The sequence below is a fragment of the Staurois parvus genome, unplaced genomic scaffold, assembly GCF_062004578.1.
Source record: "Staurois parvus isolate SC_StPar_1 unplaced genomic scaffold, SC_StPar_1.0 ptg000176l, whole genome shotgun sequence".
In the NCBI taxonomy this organism is placed as follows: domain Eukaryota; kingdom Metazoa; phylum Chordata; class Amphibia; order Anura; family Ranidae; genus Staurois; species Staurois parvus.
In genome coordinates, this window is record NW_028317972.1 from 3,030,163 (window position 1) to 3,048,144 (window position 17,982).

Here is a 17,982-nt window from a genome sequence, read left to right on the forward strand (position 1 = left end):
GAACAGCAAGCATGTAAATTGTAAAAGTGACATCAAATGAAGTAAACATTACAATAACGAAGCCGATTATGTTCCAACGTAAAATACACGATAGGTTGCCTGTGAGAAACGTTGTTACGCATATGTCACGTCTCACATGGTGGTGGAAATGAATCCAGGAGATTTAAGTGTAAATTCTTTTCATGAGTGAAGTGATTGTACATCTTCTTAAGCCTGTCACCGGTGAACATACAAAATATTTTCCTTCACACAAAGGTTCTTACAGAATAAAACAAGCTTTAAAAAAAAAAAAAAAAGACAATCCCGTTGAACTGCAAATCTGTCTTATTTCCCAGTGACCATGTGTCATGTATATTTCATGTGAAGTCACATTTGCATGGCTGTGAGCATTCATAAATAATGTTTTGTTTCAGGGAAAATATTATTAGCACAAAAGATGCACACTGTTACAATGTGTGGAACTGGCTGTTATCATGGCATAACACTGCCCCCTAATGGCTGATTATCAAACTACCTGCAATAGGAATATGTCTCAGATGTAAGCTGCCCTTCTGTGACAGACCCAACCGGGACAGGGGATTTGGAGGGGACTAGGGGCTAGCCTTCTGTCCACTGATTATGGCCATTAGGGAGAGCAAATCATTCTCTAATGATAGACAACAACATGATGAACGCTGAGAGCGAGGCTTGGATTAATTCTCTGCATAAAGACAATAGATCTTCCCATCTGGAGTGGATGGAAAGGTGTAATATTAATCTTGTACAGGTTAATGGTTAGAGGAAATATGGTGGCCCTCGTGTGGACTGGGTTGGAGAAGCATCTCTATTTAGGACAGAAATATTTACCAACAATCTCCCTCAAGAAATCTATGAAAAAAAATTATTTCCACTTTTGCAAACTGTTGGAATATAGTATGAGTTTTGTTTCATGACAGATTATACAAGTGAAAGCAAACACCTGATAGACAGCATGTGTAATGTACTTTGTGTATTCAGGGGTGGGCTTGTTGCTGGTCTGTCTGGGGTGGGCTCTTTGATTAATCAAAGGTTTTTCTGGGTGCCTGGCTGTTGATTAGTGTACTGTTAATTAGATCACTGTTAGCTGTTGGCTGTACTGTTTACCATTTGCATTGTTTAGGATAATGTGATCAAACTCTTACCTAATCAGTGTGGGATGTATTATCTCAAAGTGTAATATTTGTTTTATTGTTCACGTGGGGACTGCCATTATTATAGAAGTATATAAAAACCTGTATTTCTGTTCAGTAAAGTAGTTCTTGTTGCACCTGAACTAGTGCCATCTAGTTCTTGGATGCAATGCTCAGCTATATTACCTTGGTCCGGTGTCTCCGCGGTGAGGAAGCAGTTCTCTGAAGGAATCGCCCAATCGGGGTGACAGGCATTCCGTCACACCCTGATTGGGCTGCATATGCTGTGCACATTGTATTTCCCTGGACTGAAAAAAATTGCACAGAACCTGTTTTATGCATTGAGGTGCCTTGAAAGTCCATTCAATACACATGGGCTTCCTAACTGCATTGAGGTGCGTCAAAGCACACTATTAGGTTGATTTACTAAAACTGGGGAGTGCAAAATCTGCTACAGCTCTGCATAGAAACCAATCAGCTTCCATTTTTTTTTTGTCAAAGCTTAATTAAACAAGGTGAACGTGGAAGCTGATTTGGCTACCATGCAAAGTTGTACCCGAATTTTGCACTCTCCAATTTTAGTGAATAACCCCCATGTTGTGGTGTTAATGGCTGCTTGCTGGAAACAATGCTATGTATGGCCATGTATATGTATGTTGAAGTCTGTGTATTCCCTATGCATTAGCTGAAATATTAAAGCATACTGTAGAGAGAAGAGGCAGATAAGTGGTTATCACCACCATGCCTTCCTCTGATAATTTCATATTACATACACTTGGCTAACGCAGGAGTTTAGAAAGGTTCTGTTCATTAATAACTTTATTTATATATATTTATTTTCTTCTGCAGTTATGTGAAAGGATACCCACCAAATTCACCGTATATTGGGAGCTCGCCAACTCTTTGCCACCTTCTGCCATCAAAAGCTGCATTTTGTTGCCTGCGTTTGGATAAGGTAATGCATGTTATATAAAGTGATTGTTTGTTTGTTTGTTTGTTTGTTTGTTTTTTACCTAACCCACCGAGTGGTCATAGACCAGTACAAATGACTTACTGACAAAATCAAAAATGTATTTCTTCATTTATGTGTTGTCTCATTCACTCTATTTATAATGTGTTACACAGATTAAATCTTTTTACGTCTTTTTGTTATGTTTGAATGAATGATTTTGTAAATCAATGTTTTAATGGGGACAAATCATCTTTTCTGTGTGGTGGGTGCCTTTCTCCTAGAATAGACTCTTGATAAAAGTTTAGAAAACTTTAGGAAGTTGGAGAAGTTTGTTGGAAGTTTAGTTGACACTTTATGAGTGCACAGGAGAGTTATAAATTCCCGATGGTTGTCATATTGTTTCCTGATGAATAAGAAGCACCCAGCCAGGCGAGAGATGTGTTTGTATCCCGAGGGAAATGTGTTGACAGGTGCCTCCTGCTTTCCTCAGTGAGTTTTGGTGTCTCCTTGCACACACAGGGCTGCAAACATAACAGCTTTGAAGATGCCAAGGCCTACGGCTTCAAGAACAAACTGATTATCGTGTCTGCAGAGACTGCTGGGAACGGGCTGTATAATTTCATCGTTCCCCTGAGAGCGTACTACAGATCGCGCAAAGAGCTCAATCCAATCGTCCTCCTCTTGGACAATCCGTACGTAATTCCTACATTTTGTCCTCAATCTGAAGGGACAGGAGACAGCAACCCAGTTTTTTAAATGTTTCATTTCTAGCTGTAACAGAATTCCTGCACATTTCTTGGTTGCATTTATCTCTTCCTGCTCCTTCTCAGTGCTTAACCCCTAGATGCCGCATGCAAATATGCAGCATCTGGGCCTTGACGCCGAGCGGCCACATATTTGCGTACCATTATAAAATACATATGTGCTGAGAGTGCTCACCCTGTGCACTCCCAGCACATATGTCCGTGACTCATGGAAAGTTCCCTATCCCCTCTTGCGATCGGGACCGTTTCCGATCATGTGACCGCCGTTACAGCGAATCACGGTGGTTACATGACCCTAAAACCCCACCTGCCTCCCGTCTTCTGAAACTCTTAAAGGGCCGGGAGGAGCCGGTGCAAAGGAGTTAAGTTGGACGCTTCCTTCCAACCTTAAGATATGTTGATATAGTGTTGTGCTACTCAATAAAACATCTCAAATACATAAATACACTGAATACTAATGAAAAAAATAAAAAAATCAAAGTGTCTATTAAATAGTTCATAACAAATAATGTGTAGGTGATCCAAAAAGTTAGTTCTGTGCTTCACACGACAAATATACAATCGTGTGATAAACACCACCACCACATGTAAAGATGGATGCTCAACTGTACACCAGGACCTACAGAATTAAATACAGGTCACAAGTGCTTAGTTGTAGTTCCATAAGTGGATTCAAGACGGCAGCAACTGGTCACACTATATATATCCTCCAGCAGTATTATAACCGCCGCTCCAAAAATGTCACCTCCACTTCCTCTCCTCCACTCCGGGACCCCCATAGTGTAATACTGTTTATTGTATTAAAAGCCGAATACCAATAAAAACGCATTAAACACTGATTGTAAAAGCGCAACTCATGAGGACCAGACTTCTAGTCCACGGCTCTGTGATGGAAATGACTTCACTAAGCTCCGCCCTATGCGTTACGCCACCAACCCACGTGACTTTGTCAAGGGAAAAAAACAAAAACCTTCCAACCTTGTCTACTTTTTGAGAATTGTGCTGGTTTGTGCAAATATGAGTCCCCAAGTGTACAAAATGAAATGAGTGATGGAATCCTCTTAATCTGATTGGAGATGCTAGGTGTGCACAGTGCCGCTCACAGCAAGGTCAGGAAATATATATTTTATTGATGTCGAGCACAAGAGCACATAATACCACATTCGCAAAATACTGTAGATTCAAAATCAGAAAGAATTTAGAATTTTAAACAGATTCAATGCATTGTAACGGGTCAGTCCAGCCAAAACTCATGTTTTATAGTTTCTCTTTAGATTAAGCCCCAAACAGAATCAAAGATGACTCTGAATGAATATATCCATTTCTATTATATAGTATACCTTTTAAAAATATGTGTGTATGTATCCATCAGTGACCTGATGCCCTGGCAGGAAGGCCAACCACATGAGAATGGTGTTTCTGTGAACAGGTCAAGCGTCTCCTTTTAAAGCAGCGGTTCTCAACCTGGGGGTCGCGACCCCTTTGGGGGTCGAACGACCATTTCCCAGGGGTCGCCTAAGACCATCGGAAAACACATATTTCCGATGGTCTTAGGAACCGAGACACCGCTCCTCTCTCCGGCGATGTGTGGGCGGGATGATACGCTGCTCCTGTCACCTGGCCACACCTCCGGGATCGCTCAGCAGCTCCGCCTCCTCGCCGCTGATTGGCCACCGGAACTGTAGCTCAGGAGAGGCACACAGGCGGCCAATCACCGGCGAGGAGGTGGAGCTTGGAGAGGAGGAGCCGAGCGGCAGCGCGCGTACATCAAAGAAGATCGAGGGAGCTGCCGGAGCGAGTGAAGAGGAGAGCGGCCAGAGAAGGAAGACAGCTGACAGGTAAGTGAGAGAGCGAGCCCAGGCTGTCACTAATACCAACGATGGGGCACTATTCCTCCCCCCACTGACACCAACGATGGGGCACTATTCCTCCCCCCACTGACACCAACGATGGGGCACTATTCCTCCCCCCACTGACACCAACGATGGGGCACTATTCCTCCCCCCACTGACACCAACGATGGGGCACTATTCCTCCCCCCACTGACACCAACGATGGGACACTATTTCCCCCCCCACTGACACCAACGATGGGACACTATTTCCCCCCCCCCGACCCCAATGATGGGGCACTATTCTCCCCTCCACCACACTGACATCAATGATGGGGCACTATTCCTCCCACTGACACCAATGATGGGACACTATTCCTCCCACTGACACCAATGATGGGGCACTATTCCTCCCACTGACACCAATGATGGTGCACTATTCCTCCCACTGACACCAATGATGTGGCACTATTCCTCCCACTGACACCAGTGATGGGGCACTACTCCCCCCACTGACACCAGTGATGGGGCACTACTCCCCCCACTGACAGCAGTGATGGGGCACTACTCCCCCCACTGACACCAGTGATGGGGCACTACTCCCCCCACTGACACCAGTGATGGAGCACTATTCCTCCCACTGACACCAATGATGGGGCACTACTCCCCCCACTGACACCAATGATGGGGCACTACTCCCCCCACTGACACCAATGATGGGGCACTACTCCTCCCACCGACACCAGTGATGGGGCACTACTCCTCCCACTGACACCAGTGATGGGGCACTACTCCCCCCACTGACACCAGTGATGGGGCACTACTCCCCCCACTGACACCAATGATGGGGCACTACTCCCCCCACTGACACCAATGATGGGGCACTATTCCTCCCACTGACAGCAATGATGGGGCACTATTCCTCCCACTGACACCAATGATGGGGCACTATTCCTCCCACTGACACCAATGATGGGGCACTATTCCTCCCACTGACACCAATGATGGGGCACTATTCCTCCCACTGACACCAATGATGGGGCACTATTCCTCCCACTGATACCAACGATGGGGCACTATTCCTCCCACTGATACCAACGATGGGGCACTATTCCTCCCACTGACACCAACGATGGGGCACTATTCCTCCCACTGACACCAACAATGGGGCACTATTCCTCCCACTGACACCAACGATGGGGCACTATTCCTCCCACTGACACCAACGATGGGGCACTATTCCTCCCACTGACACCAGTGATGGGGCACTATTCCTCCCACTGACACCAGTGATGGGGCACTCTTCCTCCCACTGACACCAGTGATGGGGCACTATTCCTCCCACTGACACCAGTGATGGGTCACTATTCCTCCCACTGACACCAGTGATGGGGCACTATTCCTCCCACTGACACCAGTGATGGGGCACTATTCCTCCCACTGATACCAACGATGGGGCACTATTCATCCCACTGACATCAGTGATGGGGCACTACTCCTTCCACTGACACCAATGATGTGGCACTACTCCTCCCACTGCAAAATTACAGTTATGAAGTAGCAACGAAAATAATTTTATGGTTGGGGGTCACCACAACATGAGGAACTGTATTAAGGGGTCGCGGCATTAGAAAGGTTGAGAACCACTGTTTTAAAGGCACATGCGCAAAACCTCAAGGAGCCTATTTTGTCTTTTTTCATAGTTTTTTTTTCTATTTTTCTTTTGTCTTCTTCCAACAGGCCAGACAATCACTTCCTAGAAGCAATTTCCTGTTTCCCGATGGTCTACTTCATGGTCGGCACCATAGATAAGTAGGTTTGTTTATCAGCATGCTGTAAATCGTAACATTGAATCTGTCTATCTTCATTGGTGATATTCTTCTTTATCATGATTTGTATGGAAAATGGTGTTATAACAACTTAGATCAGCCTTTCTCAACCAGGGTGCCCAGGCACCCTAGGGTGCCTTGAGGTTTTTTCTCAGGGGTGCTTTGGCAAAATGTCTATAAATTGCCCAAAACTTGTATACAAGCCAGTGGGTGGAACAAGCCTGCCTTTTAATTACACAAAGTCAAAGGTTTTCATTGTGCACCAATACAACCTTCTACCCTCCGGCATCCTGACAACTAATGACATCATCAGTTGATAAGAAGGATGTCAGCTGCCTGCACAGCATCCTAGTTTGACCTTCCCTGCCCCTCTCCATCAGTGCTGGGGTCACATTAGCTCAGTGATGGAGAAAAGCTGAGGGAGAAGAGAAACATTGGAATACTAGTTAGTATCAGTGTGTAAACGTGTATTTGCTTTGGAAGAATAAATCACCTCTAATGTTGGGTGTCCTACATGTGTAGATGTTGCCGTGTTATATAAAACTATTAGAATAGTTTTTTTCACATTTTAGAATGGGGTGCCTCAAGATTGTCCATGATTTTAAAGGGTGCCTCAAGACTGTCCATAATTTGAGGGTACTTCAGGACTGTCCATAATATTAAAGGGTGCCTCGAGACTGTCCATAATTTTAAAGGGTGCCTCGGGACTGTCCATAATTTGAGGGTGCCTCGGGACTGTCCATATTATTAAAGGGTGCCTCGGGACTGTCCAAAATTTGAGGGTGTCTCGGGACTGTCCATAATATTAAAGGGTGCCTCGGGACTGTCCATAATTTGAGGGTGCCTCGGGACTGTCCATATTATTAAAGGGTGCCTCGGGACTGTCCATAATTTGATGGTGCCTTGGGACTGTCCATAATATTAAAGGGTGCCTCGGGACTGTCCATAATTTTAAAGGGTGCCTCGAGACTGTCCATAATTTTAAAGGGTGCCTCGGGACTGTCTATAATATTAAAGGGTGCCTCGAAATGTCCATAATTTTAAAGGGTGCCTTTGGGACTGTCCATAATTTGATGGTGCCTTGGGACTGTCCATAATATTAAAGGGTGCCTCGAGTCTGTCCATAATAATAAGGGGTGCCTCAGGACTGTCCATAATATTAACGGGTGCCTCAGCACTGTCCATAATATTAAAGGGTGCCTTGACTGAAAAAAGGTTGAGAAACACTGTCTTAGATTGTGACTCTTATCTAAAGAAAAGCGAAGACCAGTGCCAATAATTTTTACATTTTGGATAGAGTGGAAAAATTTGTGAAGTTTTTATAAGAAATGCGGGGAGTTGTTGTCCCAGAACAGGAAAGCACAGACAGCATCCAAAATACTATGTGTAGTTCTAACCCATGTCTACTCTAATGAAAATATGTTTTTGTTTTTGTCTGTGTCCTACTGGAGAGACTTCCCAGGACACTTCCCGTCCTGGCACAAAGTGAGGGGAACTTTCTGCAAAAGGGACACAGATGGCAATAATTCTTCTCAGCTCTGTCTAAACAAAAATAAAAGGTTTTGACTAGACTTGGACCTTCAAAAACTATCCAGTGCAGAATAACAATAAGGCGGTAGGCGGTAATACTGATGACTCTTAAAGCAGAATGAGAAAAAAGGAACATATGTACTACCTCTCTGCAATACTGCTGGGAATCCATAAAGACCAGTGCAGACAGATTTTGCGAAAGTGTCTCTCGTGGATCCTAAAAGTGATGCAGAAAGCGCCAAATTCATGTACCTGTCTGGAACCTGTACTTGAATCTGGCACGTGATGCGACACTTTTAGAATGCACTTGAGACACTTTCACTAAATCTGTTTGCACCGGTTTCTCTGAACTGTGGTATTTTATTTTGAATTTGGCGCGTTTAAGAACTACCTGTATTTGGTGCACAAGTAGCTGCCAGAACCAAAAGTGATGCAAATGCTCAATGAATTTAGCACAATACATTAACAAGAGGGATTAATGCCAGAAAAGTGGCACAGAAGCTTTATTGAACTCCTTCCACTGTGTTTTGTCTCTTTAACCACTTGCCCTCCAGAGGATTTACCCCCCTTCCTGACCAGGCCATTTTTTGCGATACAGCGCTGCATTACTTTAACTGATAACTGCATGGTCATGCAATGCTACACAAAAATTAAATTGACTTCCTTTTTTTCCCACGAATAGAGCGTTCTTTTGGTGGTATTTGATCTCCTCTTCGTTTATTTTTGTGCTATAAAAGAAAAGACCGACAATTTTGAGAAAAAAAACAATATTTTTGACTTTTTGCTATTAAACATGTCCAGCAAAAAAATTTTAAAAATCAAATTTTGTCATAAAATTAGGGCAAAAGGTATTCTGCTACATGTCTTTGCTAAAAAAAATCCCAATACGTGTAACTTAATTGGTTTACGTGAAAGTTATAGCGTTTATAAAAGTTGTTATATATACTGGAATTTTTTTTTCTCTTCTTTACTAGTAATGGTGATGATCAGCGACTTATAGCGTGACTGCAGCGGGCATTGTAACACTGGAGGGAACTGACTTACTGTCACTGACATCTCCAGTGACACTAATACAGTGATCAGTGCTAATAAAAAGCACTGACACTGTACTAATGGCACTGGGCGGAAAGGGGTTAACATGAGGGGCAATCAAAGGGTTAACTGTGTGCTGTTTTACTGTGTGCTGTGTGTATGCTTTACCCTATGCAAAGCCATACAAAGCAGTGTGCAGGAGCTGACAGGGGAGAGATCTGTGTTTTTTATACACAGGTCTCTCCCCTGTCGGTGATACTCAGCAATTGGCGGGTGTCGGTGGGGAATCACCAGCCAGGACCCAGTGATTGACAGCTGAGGCCGCAAATGGTGGCGCAGGTAGAGCGCGCATGTGGCCCCTACCTGGAACTGCAAAAGCATGTATATATACATGATTTTACGTACCCTTGCCACCCTGTAGCAGTATTTCTGCTATAGGGCAACGTGGAAGTGGTCAAAGACCCTGCAAGTACAGAAGAATCTCCACTCCTAATCTTCTGTTGTGGGCTGCTAACACATTTTTGTGGACTGATTGCCAGTGTTCTTTTGCTAAACTACTCAACTACTCCCACTCTGCTATGTCTACAACCTAGACACAAATTATTCTGTAGTCCAATATAAGAACTCAGAAGGCTCTTTGAGATGGCATAGGACAGCTCCTAATTTGTGCACTTGTCAAGTAGATATAATAAGGTGCTTTCAAATCATTGTACTAAGCCACAGATTTCTCCCTCTAGTGGCTAATCTACAAATCTCAAACTTTTATTTTGCAAGAAAAATATGGAAGCATGTGAAAATGTGAAAGTTACATAAAAAAATGACAAAACTGTAAACATTTAAAAAATAACACAAAACTCCCAATGGAATGAACTTTCTGTCTTTCTCAGTTTGGATAATTTACTGCAGTGTGGAATCATCTACGCAGACAATTTAGTGGTGGTAGACAAGGAGAGCACCATGAGTGCAGAGGAGGATTACATGGCAGACGCCAAGACGATTGTGAACGTGCAGACTATGTTCAGGTGAGATAAAGTGGCTGCTCTCTGTCCCTGGTCCCATATCGATTAGATGCTTTTCATACAGCATTTGTGCACAGCCTGCCCTTTCTGATAATTAAAGTACTAAATAGATTTCATTGTAAGCTGTGTCTAAGGGTTTCCTGGCAAAGCCCCTCAATGTGAAGCAATACTGAGTGCAACTCAATTACTATGTTTCCATGATGGGTGACAGCAAAAGCAAATGACTATTTCTAAAATCTTCACTTGCAGTGAGTAGAACTTGGTAGAGCGATCGGACATTTAATGCCCTTTTTTAGGTTGATTGATTAAACACAACATAAAATTGGATCTCTTTCAATAAAATTGTCAAAGTTCATTCCTGTCAATTTCATGTCAATTCAATCTTTCAGTAAACTGTATGGAATCTGTCATTTTATTTCTCAGTTTCCACTTCACCAATGCCTACTGTGGTGGTCGATGGAACTCATGGGTGGCAAATTACTCATTTCCGGTTATTACTTTCTGATCATATTTGCGATTCCTGGTGACTCAAAGTGGTATGACCAGATTAAGTTTTCATAGTACTCCAGTAATGAGAAACTGACAAAATTCAACAATTTGTTTTTGAAAATGGTACATTTTAAAAGTGATCAATGTTGACAACAGGGGCGGACTGACAACTCATGGGGCCCCCGGGCAATAGAGGATCATGGGGCCACTGTGTCCTTGCCCACACTCAAAGCACACCCAAAAAAGGCCTATAAAAAGGTACCAGGGGAATTTCATGGGGCCCCCTTCTGACCCTGGACCCTCGGGCAGTGCCCGAGTGCTCGAATGGTCAGTCCGCCCCTGGTTGACAAGTATACCAACTACCATAGTATGAATACAAAAAATGTTACTGAGGCACAGGCAGGGGCGGACTGACAACTCATGGGGCCCCCGGGCAATAGGGGATCATGGGGCCCCTGTGTCCTTGCCCACACTCAAAAAAGCCTATAAAAAAGGTACCAGGGGCATTTCATGGGGCCCCCTACTGACCCCGGGCCCTCGGGCAGTGCCCGAGTGCTCGAATGGTCACTCCGCCCCTGGTTGACAAGTATACCAACTACCATAGTATGAATACAAAAAATGTTACTGAGGCACAGGCAGGGGCGGACTGACAACTCATGGGGCCCCCGGGCAATAGGGGATCATGGGGCCCCTGTGTCCTTGCCCACACTCAAAAAAGCCTATAAAAATGGTACCAGGGGCATTTCATGGGGCCCCCTACTGACCCCGGGCCCTCGGGCAGTGCCCGAGTGCTCGAATGGTCACTCCGCCCCTGGTTGACAAGTATACCAACTACCATAGTATGAATACAAAAAATGTTACTGAGGCACAGGCAGGGGCGGACTGACAACTCATGGGGCCCCCGGGCAATAGGGGATCATGGGGCCCCTGTGTCCTTGCCCACACTCAAAAAAGCCTATAAAAAAGGTACCAGGGGCATTTCATGGGGCCCCCTACTGACCCCGGGCCCTCGGGCAGTGCCCGAGTGCTCGAATGGTCAGTCCGCCCCTGGGCACAGGTGTCCCATTGAATGATTGGAATTCATGATTCTGAGTGAAAGGGAGTGAATGGGATTTGACTGGGCAAGTATGTAGGGAATGTGAACAATTGAGAAGTGTTAGAAAATTTGGAACATTTTCTGATAGGTATTCAGTAGAGATGAGCGAATCGAACCAGGCGAACCGGAATTCGATACGAATTTCAGGAAAAATTCGATTCGCGTCGAATCCGAATATTTGCCTACTTCGGGTGCGCGAATCGGATTTTTCCCGATCAGCCGGCAAAAGTGTCCCTGCAGAGAGCTCCGCTATTTCTGACAGTTCTCTGACAGAAGGAACACATGTACAGCGGTTGAAACATTGTATCTATTTGTTTCCATTTAGGATACAGATGTTTTTATTCAGAAACAGATGTTTCAACCACTGTTCATGTGAAGGAGCTGTCAGAGAACTGTCAGAAATAGAGGAACTCTGCAGATACACTTTTTGCCGGTTTGGAATTCTTATTTTCATCCTACTTCTTCTTCTTCTTCTTCATCCTCATCCTCATCCTCAGAAGAAGAAGAGGATGAGGATGAAGAAGAAGAAGAAGAAGTAGGATGAAAATAAGAATAATTCCAAGCCGGGCAAAAAGTGTATCTGCAGAGCTCCTCTAAGTGTATCTGCAGAATAGAGGAGCTCTGCAGATACACTTTTTGCCGGCTTGGAATTATTCTTATTTTCATCCTACTTCTTCTTCATCCTCATCCTCATCCTCTTCTTCTCCTTCTGAGGATGAGGATGAAGAAGAAGAAGAAGAAGAAGAAGAAGTAGGATGAAAATAAGAATAATTCCAAGCCGGCAAAAAGTGTATCTGCAGAGCTCCTCTATTCTGCAGATACACTTAGAGGAGCTCTGCAGATACACTTTTTGCCGGCTTGGAATTAATCTTATTTTCATCCTACTTCTTCTTCTTCTTCTTCTTCATCCTCATCCTCAGAAGAAGAAGAAGAGGATGAGGATGAGGATAAAGAAGAAGAAGAAGTAGGATGAAAATAAGAATAATTCCAAGCCGGCAAAAAGTGTATCTGCAGAGCTCCTCTATTCTGCAGATACACTTAGAGGAGCTCTGCAGATACACTTTTTGCCGGCTTGGAATTAATCTTATTTTCATCCTACTTCTTCTTCTTCTTCATCCTCATCCTCAGAAGAAGAAGAAGAGGATGAGGATGAGGATGAAGAAGAAGAAGAAGAAGAAGTAGGATGAAAATAAGAATAATTCCAAGCCGGCAAAAAGTGTATCTGCAGAGCTCCGCTAAGTGTATCTGCAGAGCTCCGCTATTTCTGACAGTTCTGTGACATTCACTCCATACAGCGGTTGAAACATTGTATCTATTTGTTTCCATAAATGGATCCATTTATGGAAACAAATAGATACAATGTTTCAACCGCTGTATGGAGTGAATGTCACAGAACTGTCAGAAATAGCCTAAGAAATAGCGGAGCTCTGCAGATACACTTTTTGCCGGCTTGGAATTCTCCTTCTTCTCATCCTTCTTCTTCTTCTCATCCTTCTTCTTCTTCTCATCCTTCTTCTTCTTCTCATCCTTCTCCTTCTTCTCATCCTTCTCTTCTTCTCATCCTTCTTCTTCTTCTCATCCTTCTCCTTCTTCTCATCCTTCTTCTTCTCATCCTTCTCCTTCTTCTCATCCTTCTTCTCATCCTTCTCCTTCTTCTCATCCTTCTTCTTCTTCTCATCCTTCTTCTCATCCTTCTTCTCATCCTTCTCCTTCTTCTCATCCTTCTCCTTCTTCTCATCCTTCTCCTTCTCCTTCTTCTCATCCTTCTCCTTCTCCTTCTTCTCATCCTTCTCCTTCTCCATCTTCTCATCCTTCTCCTTCTCCTTCTTCTCATCCTTCTCCTTCTCCTTCTTCTCATCCTTCTCCTTCTTCTCATCCTTCTCCTTCTTCTCATCCTTCTCCTTCTCCTTCTTCTCATCCTTCTCCTTCTTCTCATCCTTCTCCTTCTTCTCATCCTTCTCCTTCTCCTCATCCTTCTCCTTCTCCATCTTCTCATCCTTCTCCTTCTTCTCATCCTTCTCCTTCTCCTTCTTCTCATCCTTCTCCTTCTCCTTCTTCTCATCCTTCTCCTTCTTCTCATCCTTCTCCTTCTTCTCATCCTTCTCCTTCTCCTTCTTCTCATCCTTCTCCTTCTTCTCATCCTTCTTCTCATCCTTCTCCTTCTTCTCATCCTTCTTCTCATCCTTCTCCTTCTTCTCATCCTTCTCCTTCTTCTAATCCTTCTTCTCATCCTTCTCCTTCTTCTCATCCTTCTTCTCATCCTTCTCCTTCTTCTCATCCTTCTTCTCATCCTTCTTCTCATCCTTCTCCTTCTTCTCATCCTTCTCCTTCTTCTCATCCTTCTCCTTCTCCTTCTTCTCCTTCTTCTCATCCTTCTCCTTCTTCTCATCCTTCTCCTTCTTCTCATCCTTCTCCTTCTCCTTCTTCTCATCCTTCTCCTTCTCCATCTTCTCATCCTTCTCCTTCTCCTTCTTCTCATCCTTCTCCTTCTCCTTCTTCTCATCCTTCTCCTTCTTCTCATCCTTCTCCTTCTCCTTCTTCTCATCCTTCTCCTTCTTCTCATCCTTCTCCTTCTCCTTCTTCTCATCCTTCTCCTTCTCCTCATCCTTCTCCTTCTCCTTCTTCTCATCCTTCTCCTTCTCCTTCTTCTCATCCTTCTCCTTCTCCATCTTCTCATCCTTCTCCTTCTTCTCATCCTTCTCCTTCTCCTTCTCCTCCTTCTCCTTCTCCTTCTTCTCATCCTTCTCCTTCTTCTCATCCTTCTCATCCTTCTCCTTCTTCTCATCCTTCTCCTTCTCCTTCTCCTTCCTCATCTCCAAGGGCATTTAAATTAAAGGTACAGTGTTCTGCACTAATTTAAAGGCTCTCTGAAGCCTAGAAACCCTTTTTATAAGTTAACTTCGTAGCGAATAAATTTGCATCGAATCGAATTTCTTCCTGAAATTCGGCGAATCAGCCGAATCGAATTTTTGAATAATTCGCTCATCTCTAGTATTCAGCATCAAAAAGTCAGCATGTGAACCATTGTTTTTCACTCCTGCAATGCTGGGAGTGTGCAGCCAATACTTTTCATGTCCTAGCAACACAGCAGGATGTGGGGATTTCTAACTAGGAGTGTTTCAACCAGTCTTCTGGGGGGACCCAAATGGCCTACAGGTAAGACAATAAAATGAACATTTTAGAAAGCTGCACGGTTTTTAATATGGGGGCCCTTGACTCTTTAGGCCATTTTCTGGAAAAGGTGAGCTTAGCATTTAAACCATTCTCTTTTAGATGTACAGGGTGTTACTTGTGGCCAGCTTTATATTACCAAATCTTTACAGCAATGTTGACATGCAAAGTACAGAAATTCATGTGGCTCTTCTTGGTTTTTTTTCAGGTTGTTCCCCAGTCTCAGCATAACAACTGAACTAACACATCCATCAAACATGCGCTTTATGCAATTCCGGGCAAAAGACTGCTATTCTCTTGCGCTTTCCAAGTTGGAAAAAGTAATTATGTCTATTGCTTCTATCACTGACTTTAAATGAAAAAAATGAAATCTTTAAAATACCTATGGAAAGGCTTCTTCACAGTAAGAGCTGTGGAATAGACTCTCTCAGGGAATAGTTCTGGCCAGCTCAGTAGGTTGTTTTTAAAAGAGATGGATGTATTTCTAAATACACAAAATATAACTGGATTGATCCAGGGAATATCCAATTGCCTTTTGAGGGATCAGGAAGGATTTTTTGCTTTCCTCTGGATCAACTGTGGGTATAGGATTCTGTATCTGGAGGTTTTCTAGTTTTATTTTCTTTATTGTTTGAACTAGATGGGTTTTTTTCAGCCTCACTATGTTGACATCATCCATATTTATATTCCCACTTCCCAGAGGTTTTGACATGAAAATGTCTTCCACTTTTTCTTTTTAAATTCTAGATTTTCAAAGAAACTGACAGTTGTTACACATATATATATATATAGAATATAGTGTTCTGTAAAACAAAGATAATAACACACTTATGGGTGATATTCTACATAGTTCCAGCTGGATCAATTAAAGTGTTACTAAACCCACAACAGTAAAATAAGTCTGTATATGTAGTAAAACATGCTTGTTACTAGAGATGAGCGAATCAAACCAGGCGAACCGGAATTCGATACGAATTTCAGGAAAAATTTGATTCGCGTCGAATCCGAATATTTGCCTACTTCGGGTGCGCGAATCGGATTTTTCCCGATCAGCCGGCAAAAGTGTCCCTGCAGAGAGCTCCGCTATTTCTGACAGTTCTCTGACAGAAGGAACACATGTACAGCGGTTGAAACATTGTATCTATTTGTTTCCATTTAGGATACAGATGTTTTTATTCGGAAACAGATGTTTCAACCGCTGTACATGTGAAGGAGCTGTCAGAGAACTGTCAGAAATAGAGGAACTCTGCAGATACACTTTTTGCCGGTTTGGAATTCTTATTTTCATCCTACTTCTTCTTCTTCTTCTTCTTCTTCTTCTTCATCCTCAGAAGAAGAAGAAGAGGATGAGGATGAAGAAGAAGAAGAAGTAGGATGAAAATAAGAATAATTCCAAGCCGGCAAAAAGTGTATCTGCAGAGCTCCTCTAAGTGTATCTGCAGAATAGAGGAGCTCTGCAGATACACTTTTTGCCGGCTTGGAATTATTCTTATTTTCATCCTACTTCTTCTTCTTCTTCATCCTCATCCTCTTCTTCTTCTTCTGAGGATGAGGATGAAGAAGAAGAATAAGAAGAAGAAGTAGGATGAAAATAAGAATAATTCCAAGCCGGCAAAAAGTGTATCTGCAGAGCTCCTCTATTCTGCAGATACACTTAGAGGAGCTCTGCAGATACACTTTTTGCCGGCTTGGAATTAATCTTATTTTCATCCTACTTCTTCTTCTTCTTCTTCATCCTCATCCTCAGAAGAAGAAGAAGAGGATGAGGATGAAGAAGAAGAAGAAGAAGTAGGATGAAAATAAGAATAATTCCAAGCCGGCAAAAAGTGTATCTGCAGAGCTCCTCTATTCTGCAGATACACTTAGAGGAGCTCTGCAGATACACTTTTTGCCGGCTTGGAATTAATCTTATTTTCATCCTACTTCTTCTTCTTCATCCTCAGAAGAAGAAGAAGAGGATGAGGATGAAGAAGAAGAAGAAGAAGAAGTAGGATGAAAATAAGAATAATTCCAAGCCGGCAAAAAGGGTATCTGCAGAGCTCCTCTAAGTGTATCTGCAGAATAGAGGAGCTCTGCAGATACACTTTTTGCCGGCTTGGAATTATTCTTATTTTCATCCTACTTCTTCTTCTTCTTCTTCTTCTTCCTCTTCATCCTCATCCTCATCCTCTTCTTCTTCTTCTGAGGATGAGGATGAAGAAGAAGAAGAAGAAGTAGGATGAAAATAAGAATAATTCCAAGCCGGCAAAAAGTGTATCTGCAGAGCTCCTCTATTCTGCAGATACACTTAGAGGAGCTCTGCAGATACACTTTTTGCCGGCTTGGAATTAATCTTATTTTCATCCTACTTCTTCTTCTTCTTCTTCATCCTCATCCTCAGAAGAAGAAGAAGAGGATGAGGATGATGAAGAAGAAGAAGAAGTAGGATGAAAATAAGAATAATTCCAAGCCAGCAAAAAGTGTATCTGCAGAGCTCCTCTAAGTGTATCTGCAGAATAGAGGAGCTCTGCAGATACACTTTTTGCCGACTTGGAATTATTCTTATTTTCATCCTACTTCTTCTTCTTCTTCTTCTTCCTCTTCATCCTCATCCTCTTCTTCTTCTTCTGAGGATGAGGATGAAGAAGAAGAAGAAGTAGGATGAAAATAAGAATAATTCCAAGCCGGCAAAAAGTGTATCTGCAGAGCGCCTCTATTCTGCAGATACACTTAGAGGAGCTCTGCAGATACACTTTTTGCCGGCTTGGAATTAATCTTATTTTCATCCTACTTCTTCTTCTTCTTCTTCTTCATCCTCATCCTCAGAAGAAGAAGAAGAGGATGAGGATGAAGAAGAAGAAGAAGAAGTAGGATGAAAATAAGAATAATTCCAAGCCGGCAAAAAGTGTATCTGCAGAGCTCCTCTAAGTGTATCTGCAGAATAGAGGAGCTCTGCAGATACACTTTTTGCCGGCTTGGAATTATTCTTATTTTCATCCTACTTCTTCTTCTTCTTCTTCTCCTTCCTCTTCATCCTCATCCTCTTCTTCTTCTTCTGAGGATGAGGATGAAGAAGAAGAAGAAGTAGGATGAAAATAAGAATAATTCCAAGCCGGCAAAAAGTGTATCTGCAGAGCTCCTC

At 43.0% G+C, this 17,982-nt stretch overlaps 1 protein-coding gene across 3 annotated transcripts in view; it reads left to right on the forward strand.

Annotated features, from left to right (window-relative positions):
- KCNT1 (potassium sodium-activated channel subfamily T member 1) overlaps positions 1-17,982 on the forward strand; it is a 556,984-nt gene that overhangs the window by 494,668 nt on the left and 44,334 nt on the right. For all 3 annotated transcript variants that reach the window (XM_089677057.1, XM_089677058.1, XM_089677059.1), the window contains exons 20-24: positions 1,998-2,103; positions 2,620-2,792; positions 6,436-6,507; positions 9,974-10,108; positions 15,070-15,181. In XM_089677057.1, coding sequence (XP_089533183.1) covers positions 1,998-2,103; positions 2,620-2,792; positions 6,436-6,507; positions 9,974-10,108; positions 15,070-15,181 — 598 coding nt within the window. The remainder of the gene's footprint in view (positions 1-1,997; positions 2,104-2,619; positions 2,793-6,435; positions 6,508-9,973; positions 10,109-15,069; positions 15,182-17,982) is intronic.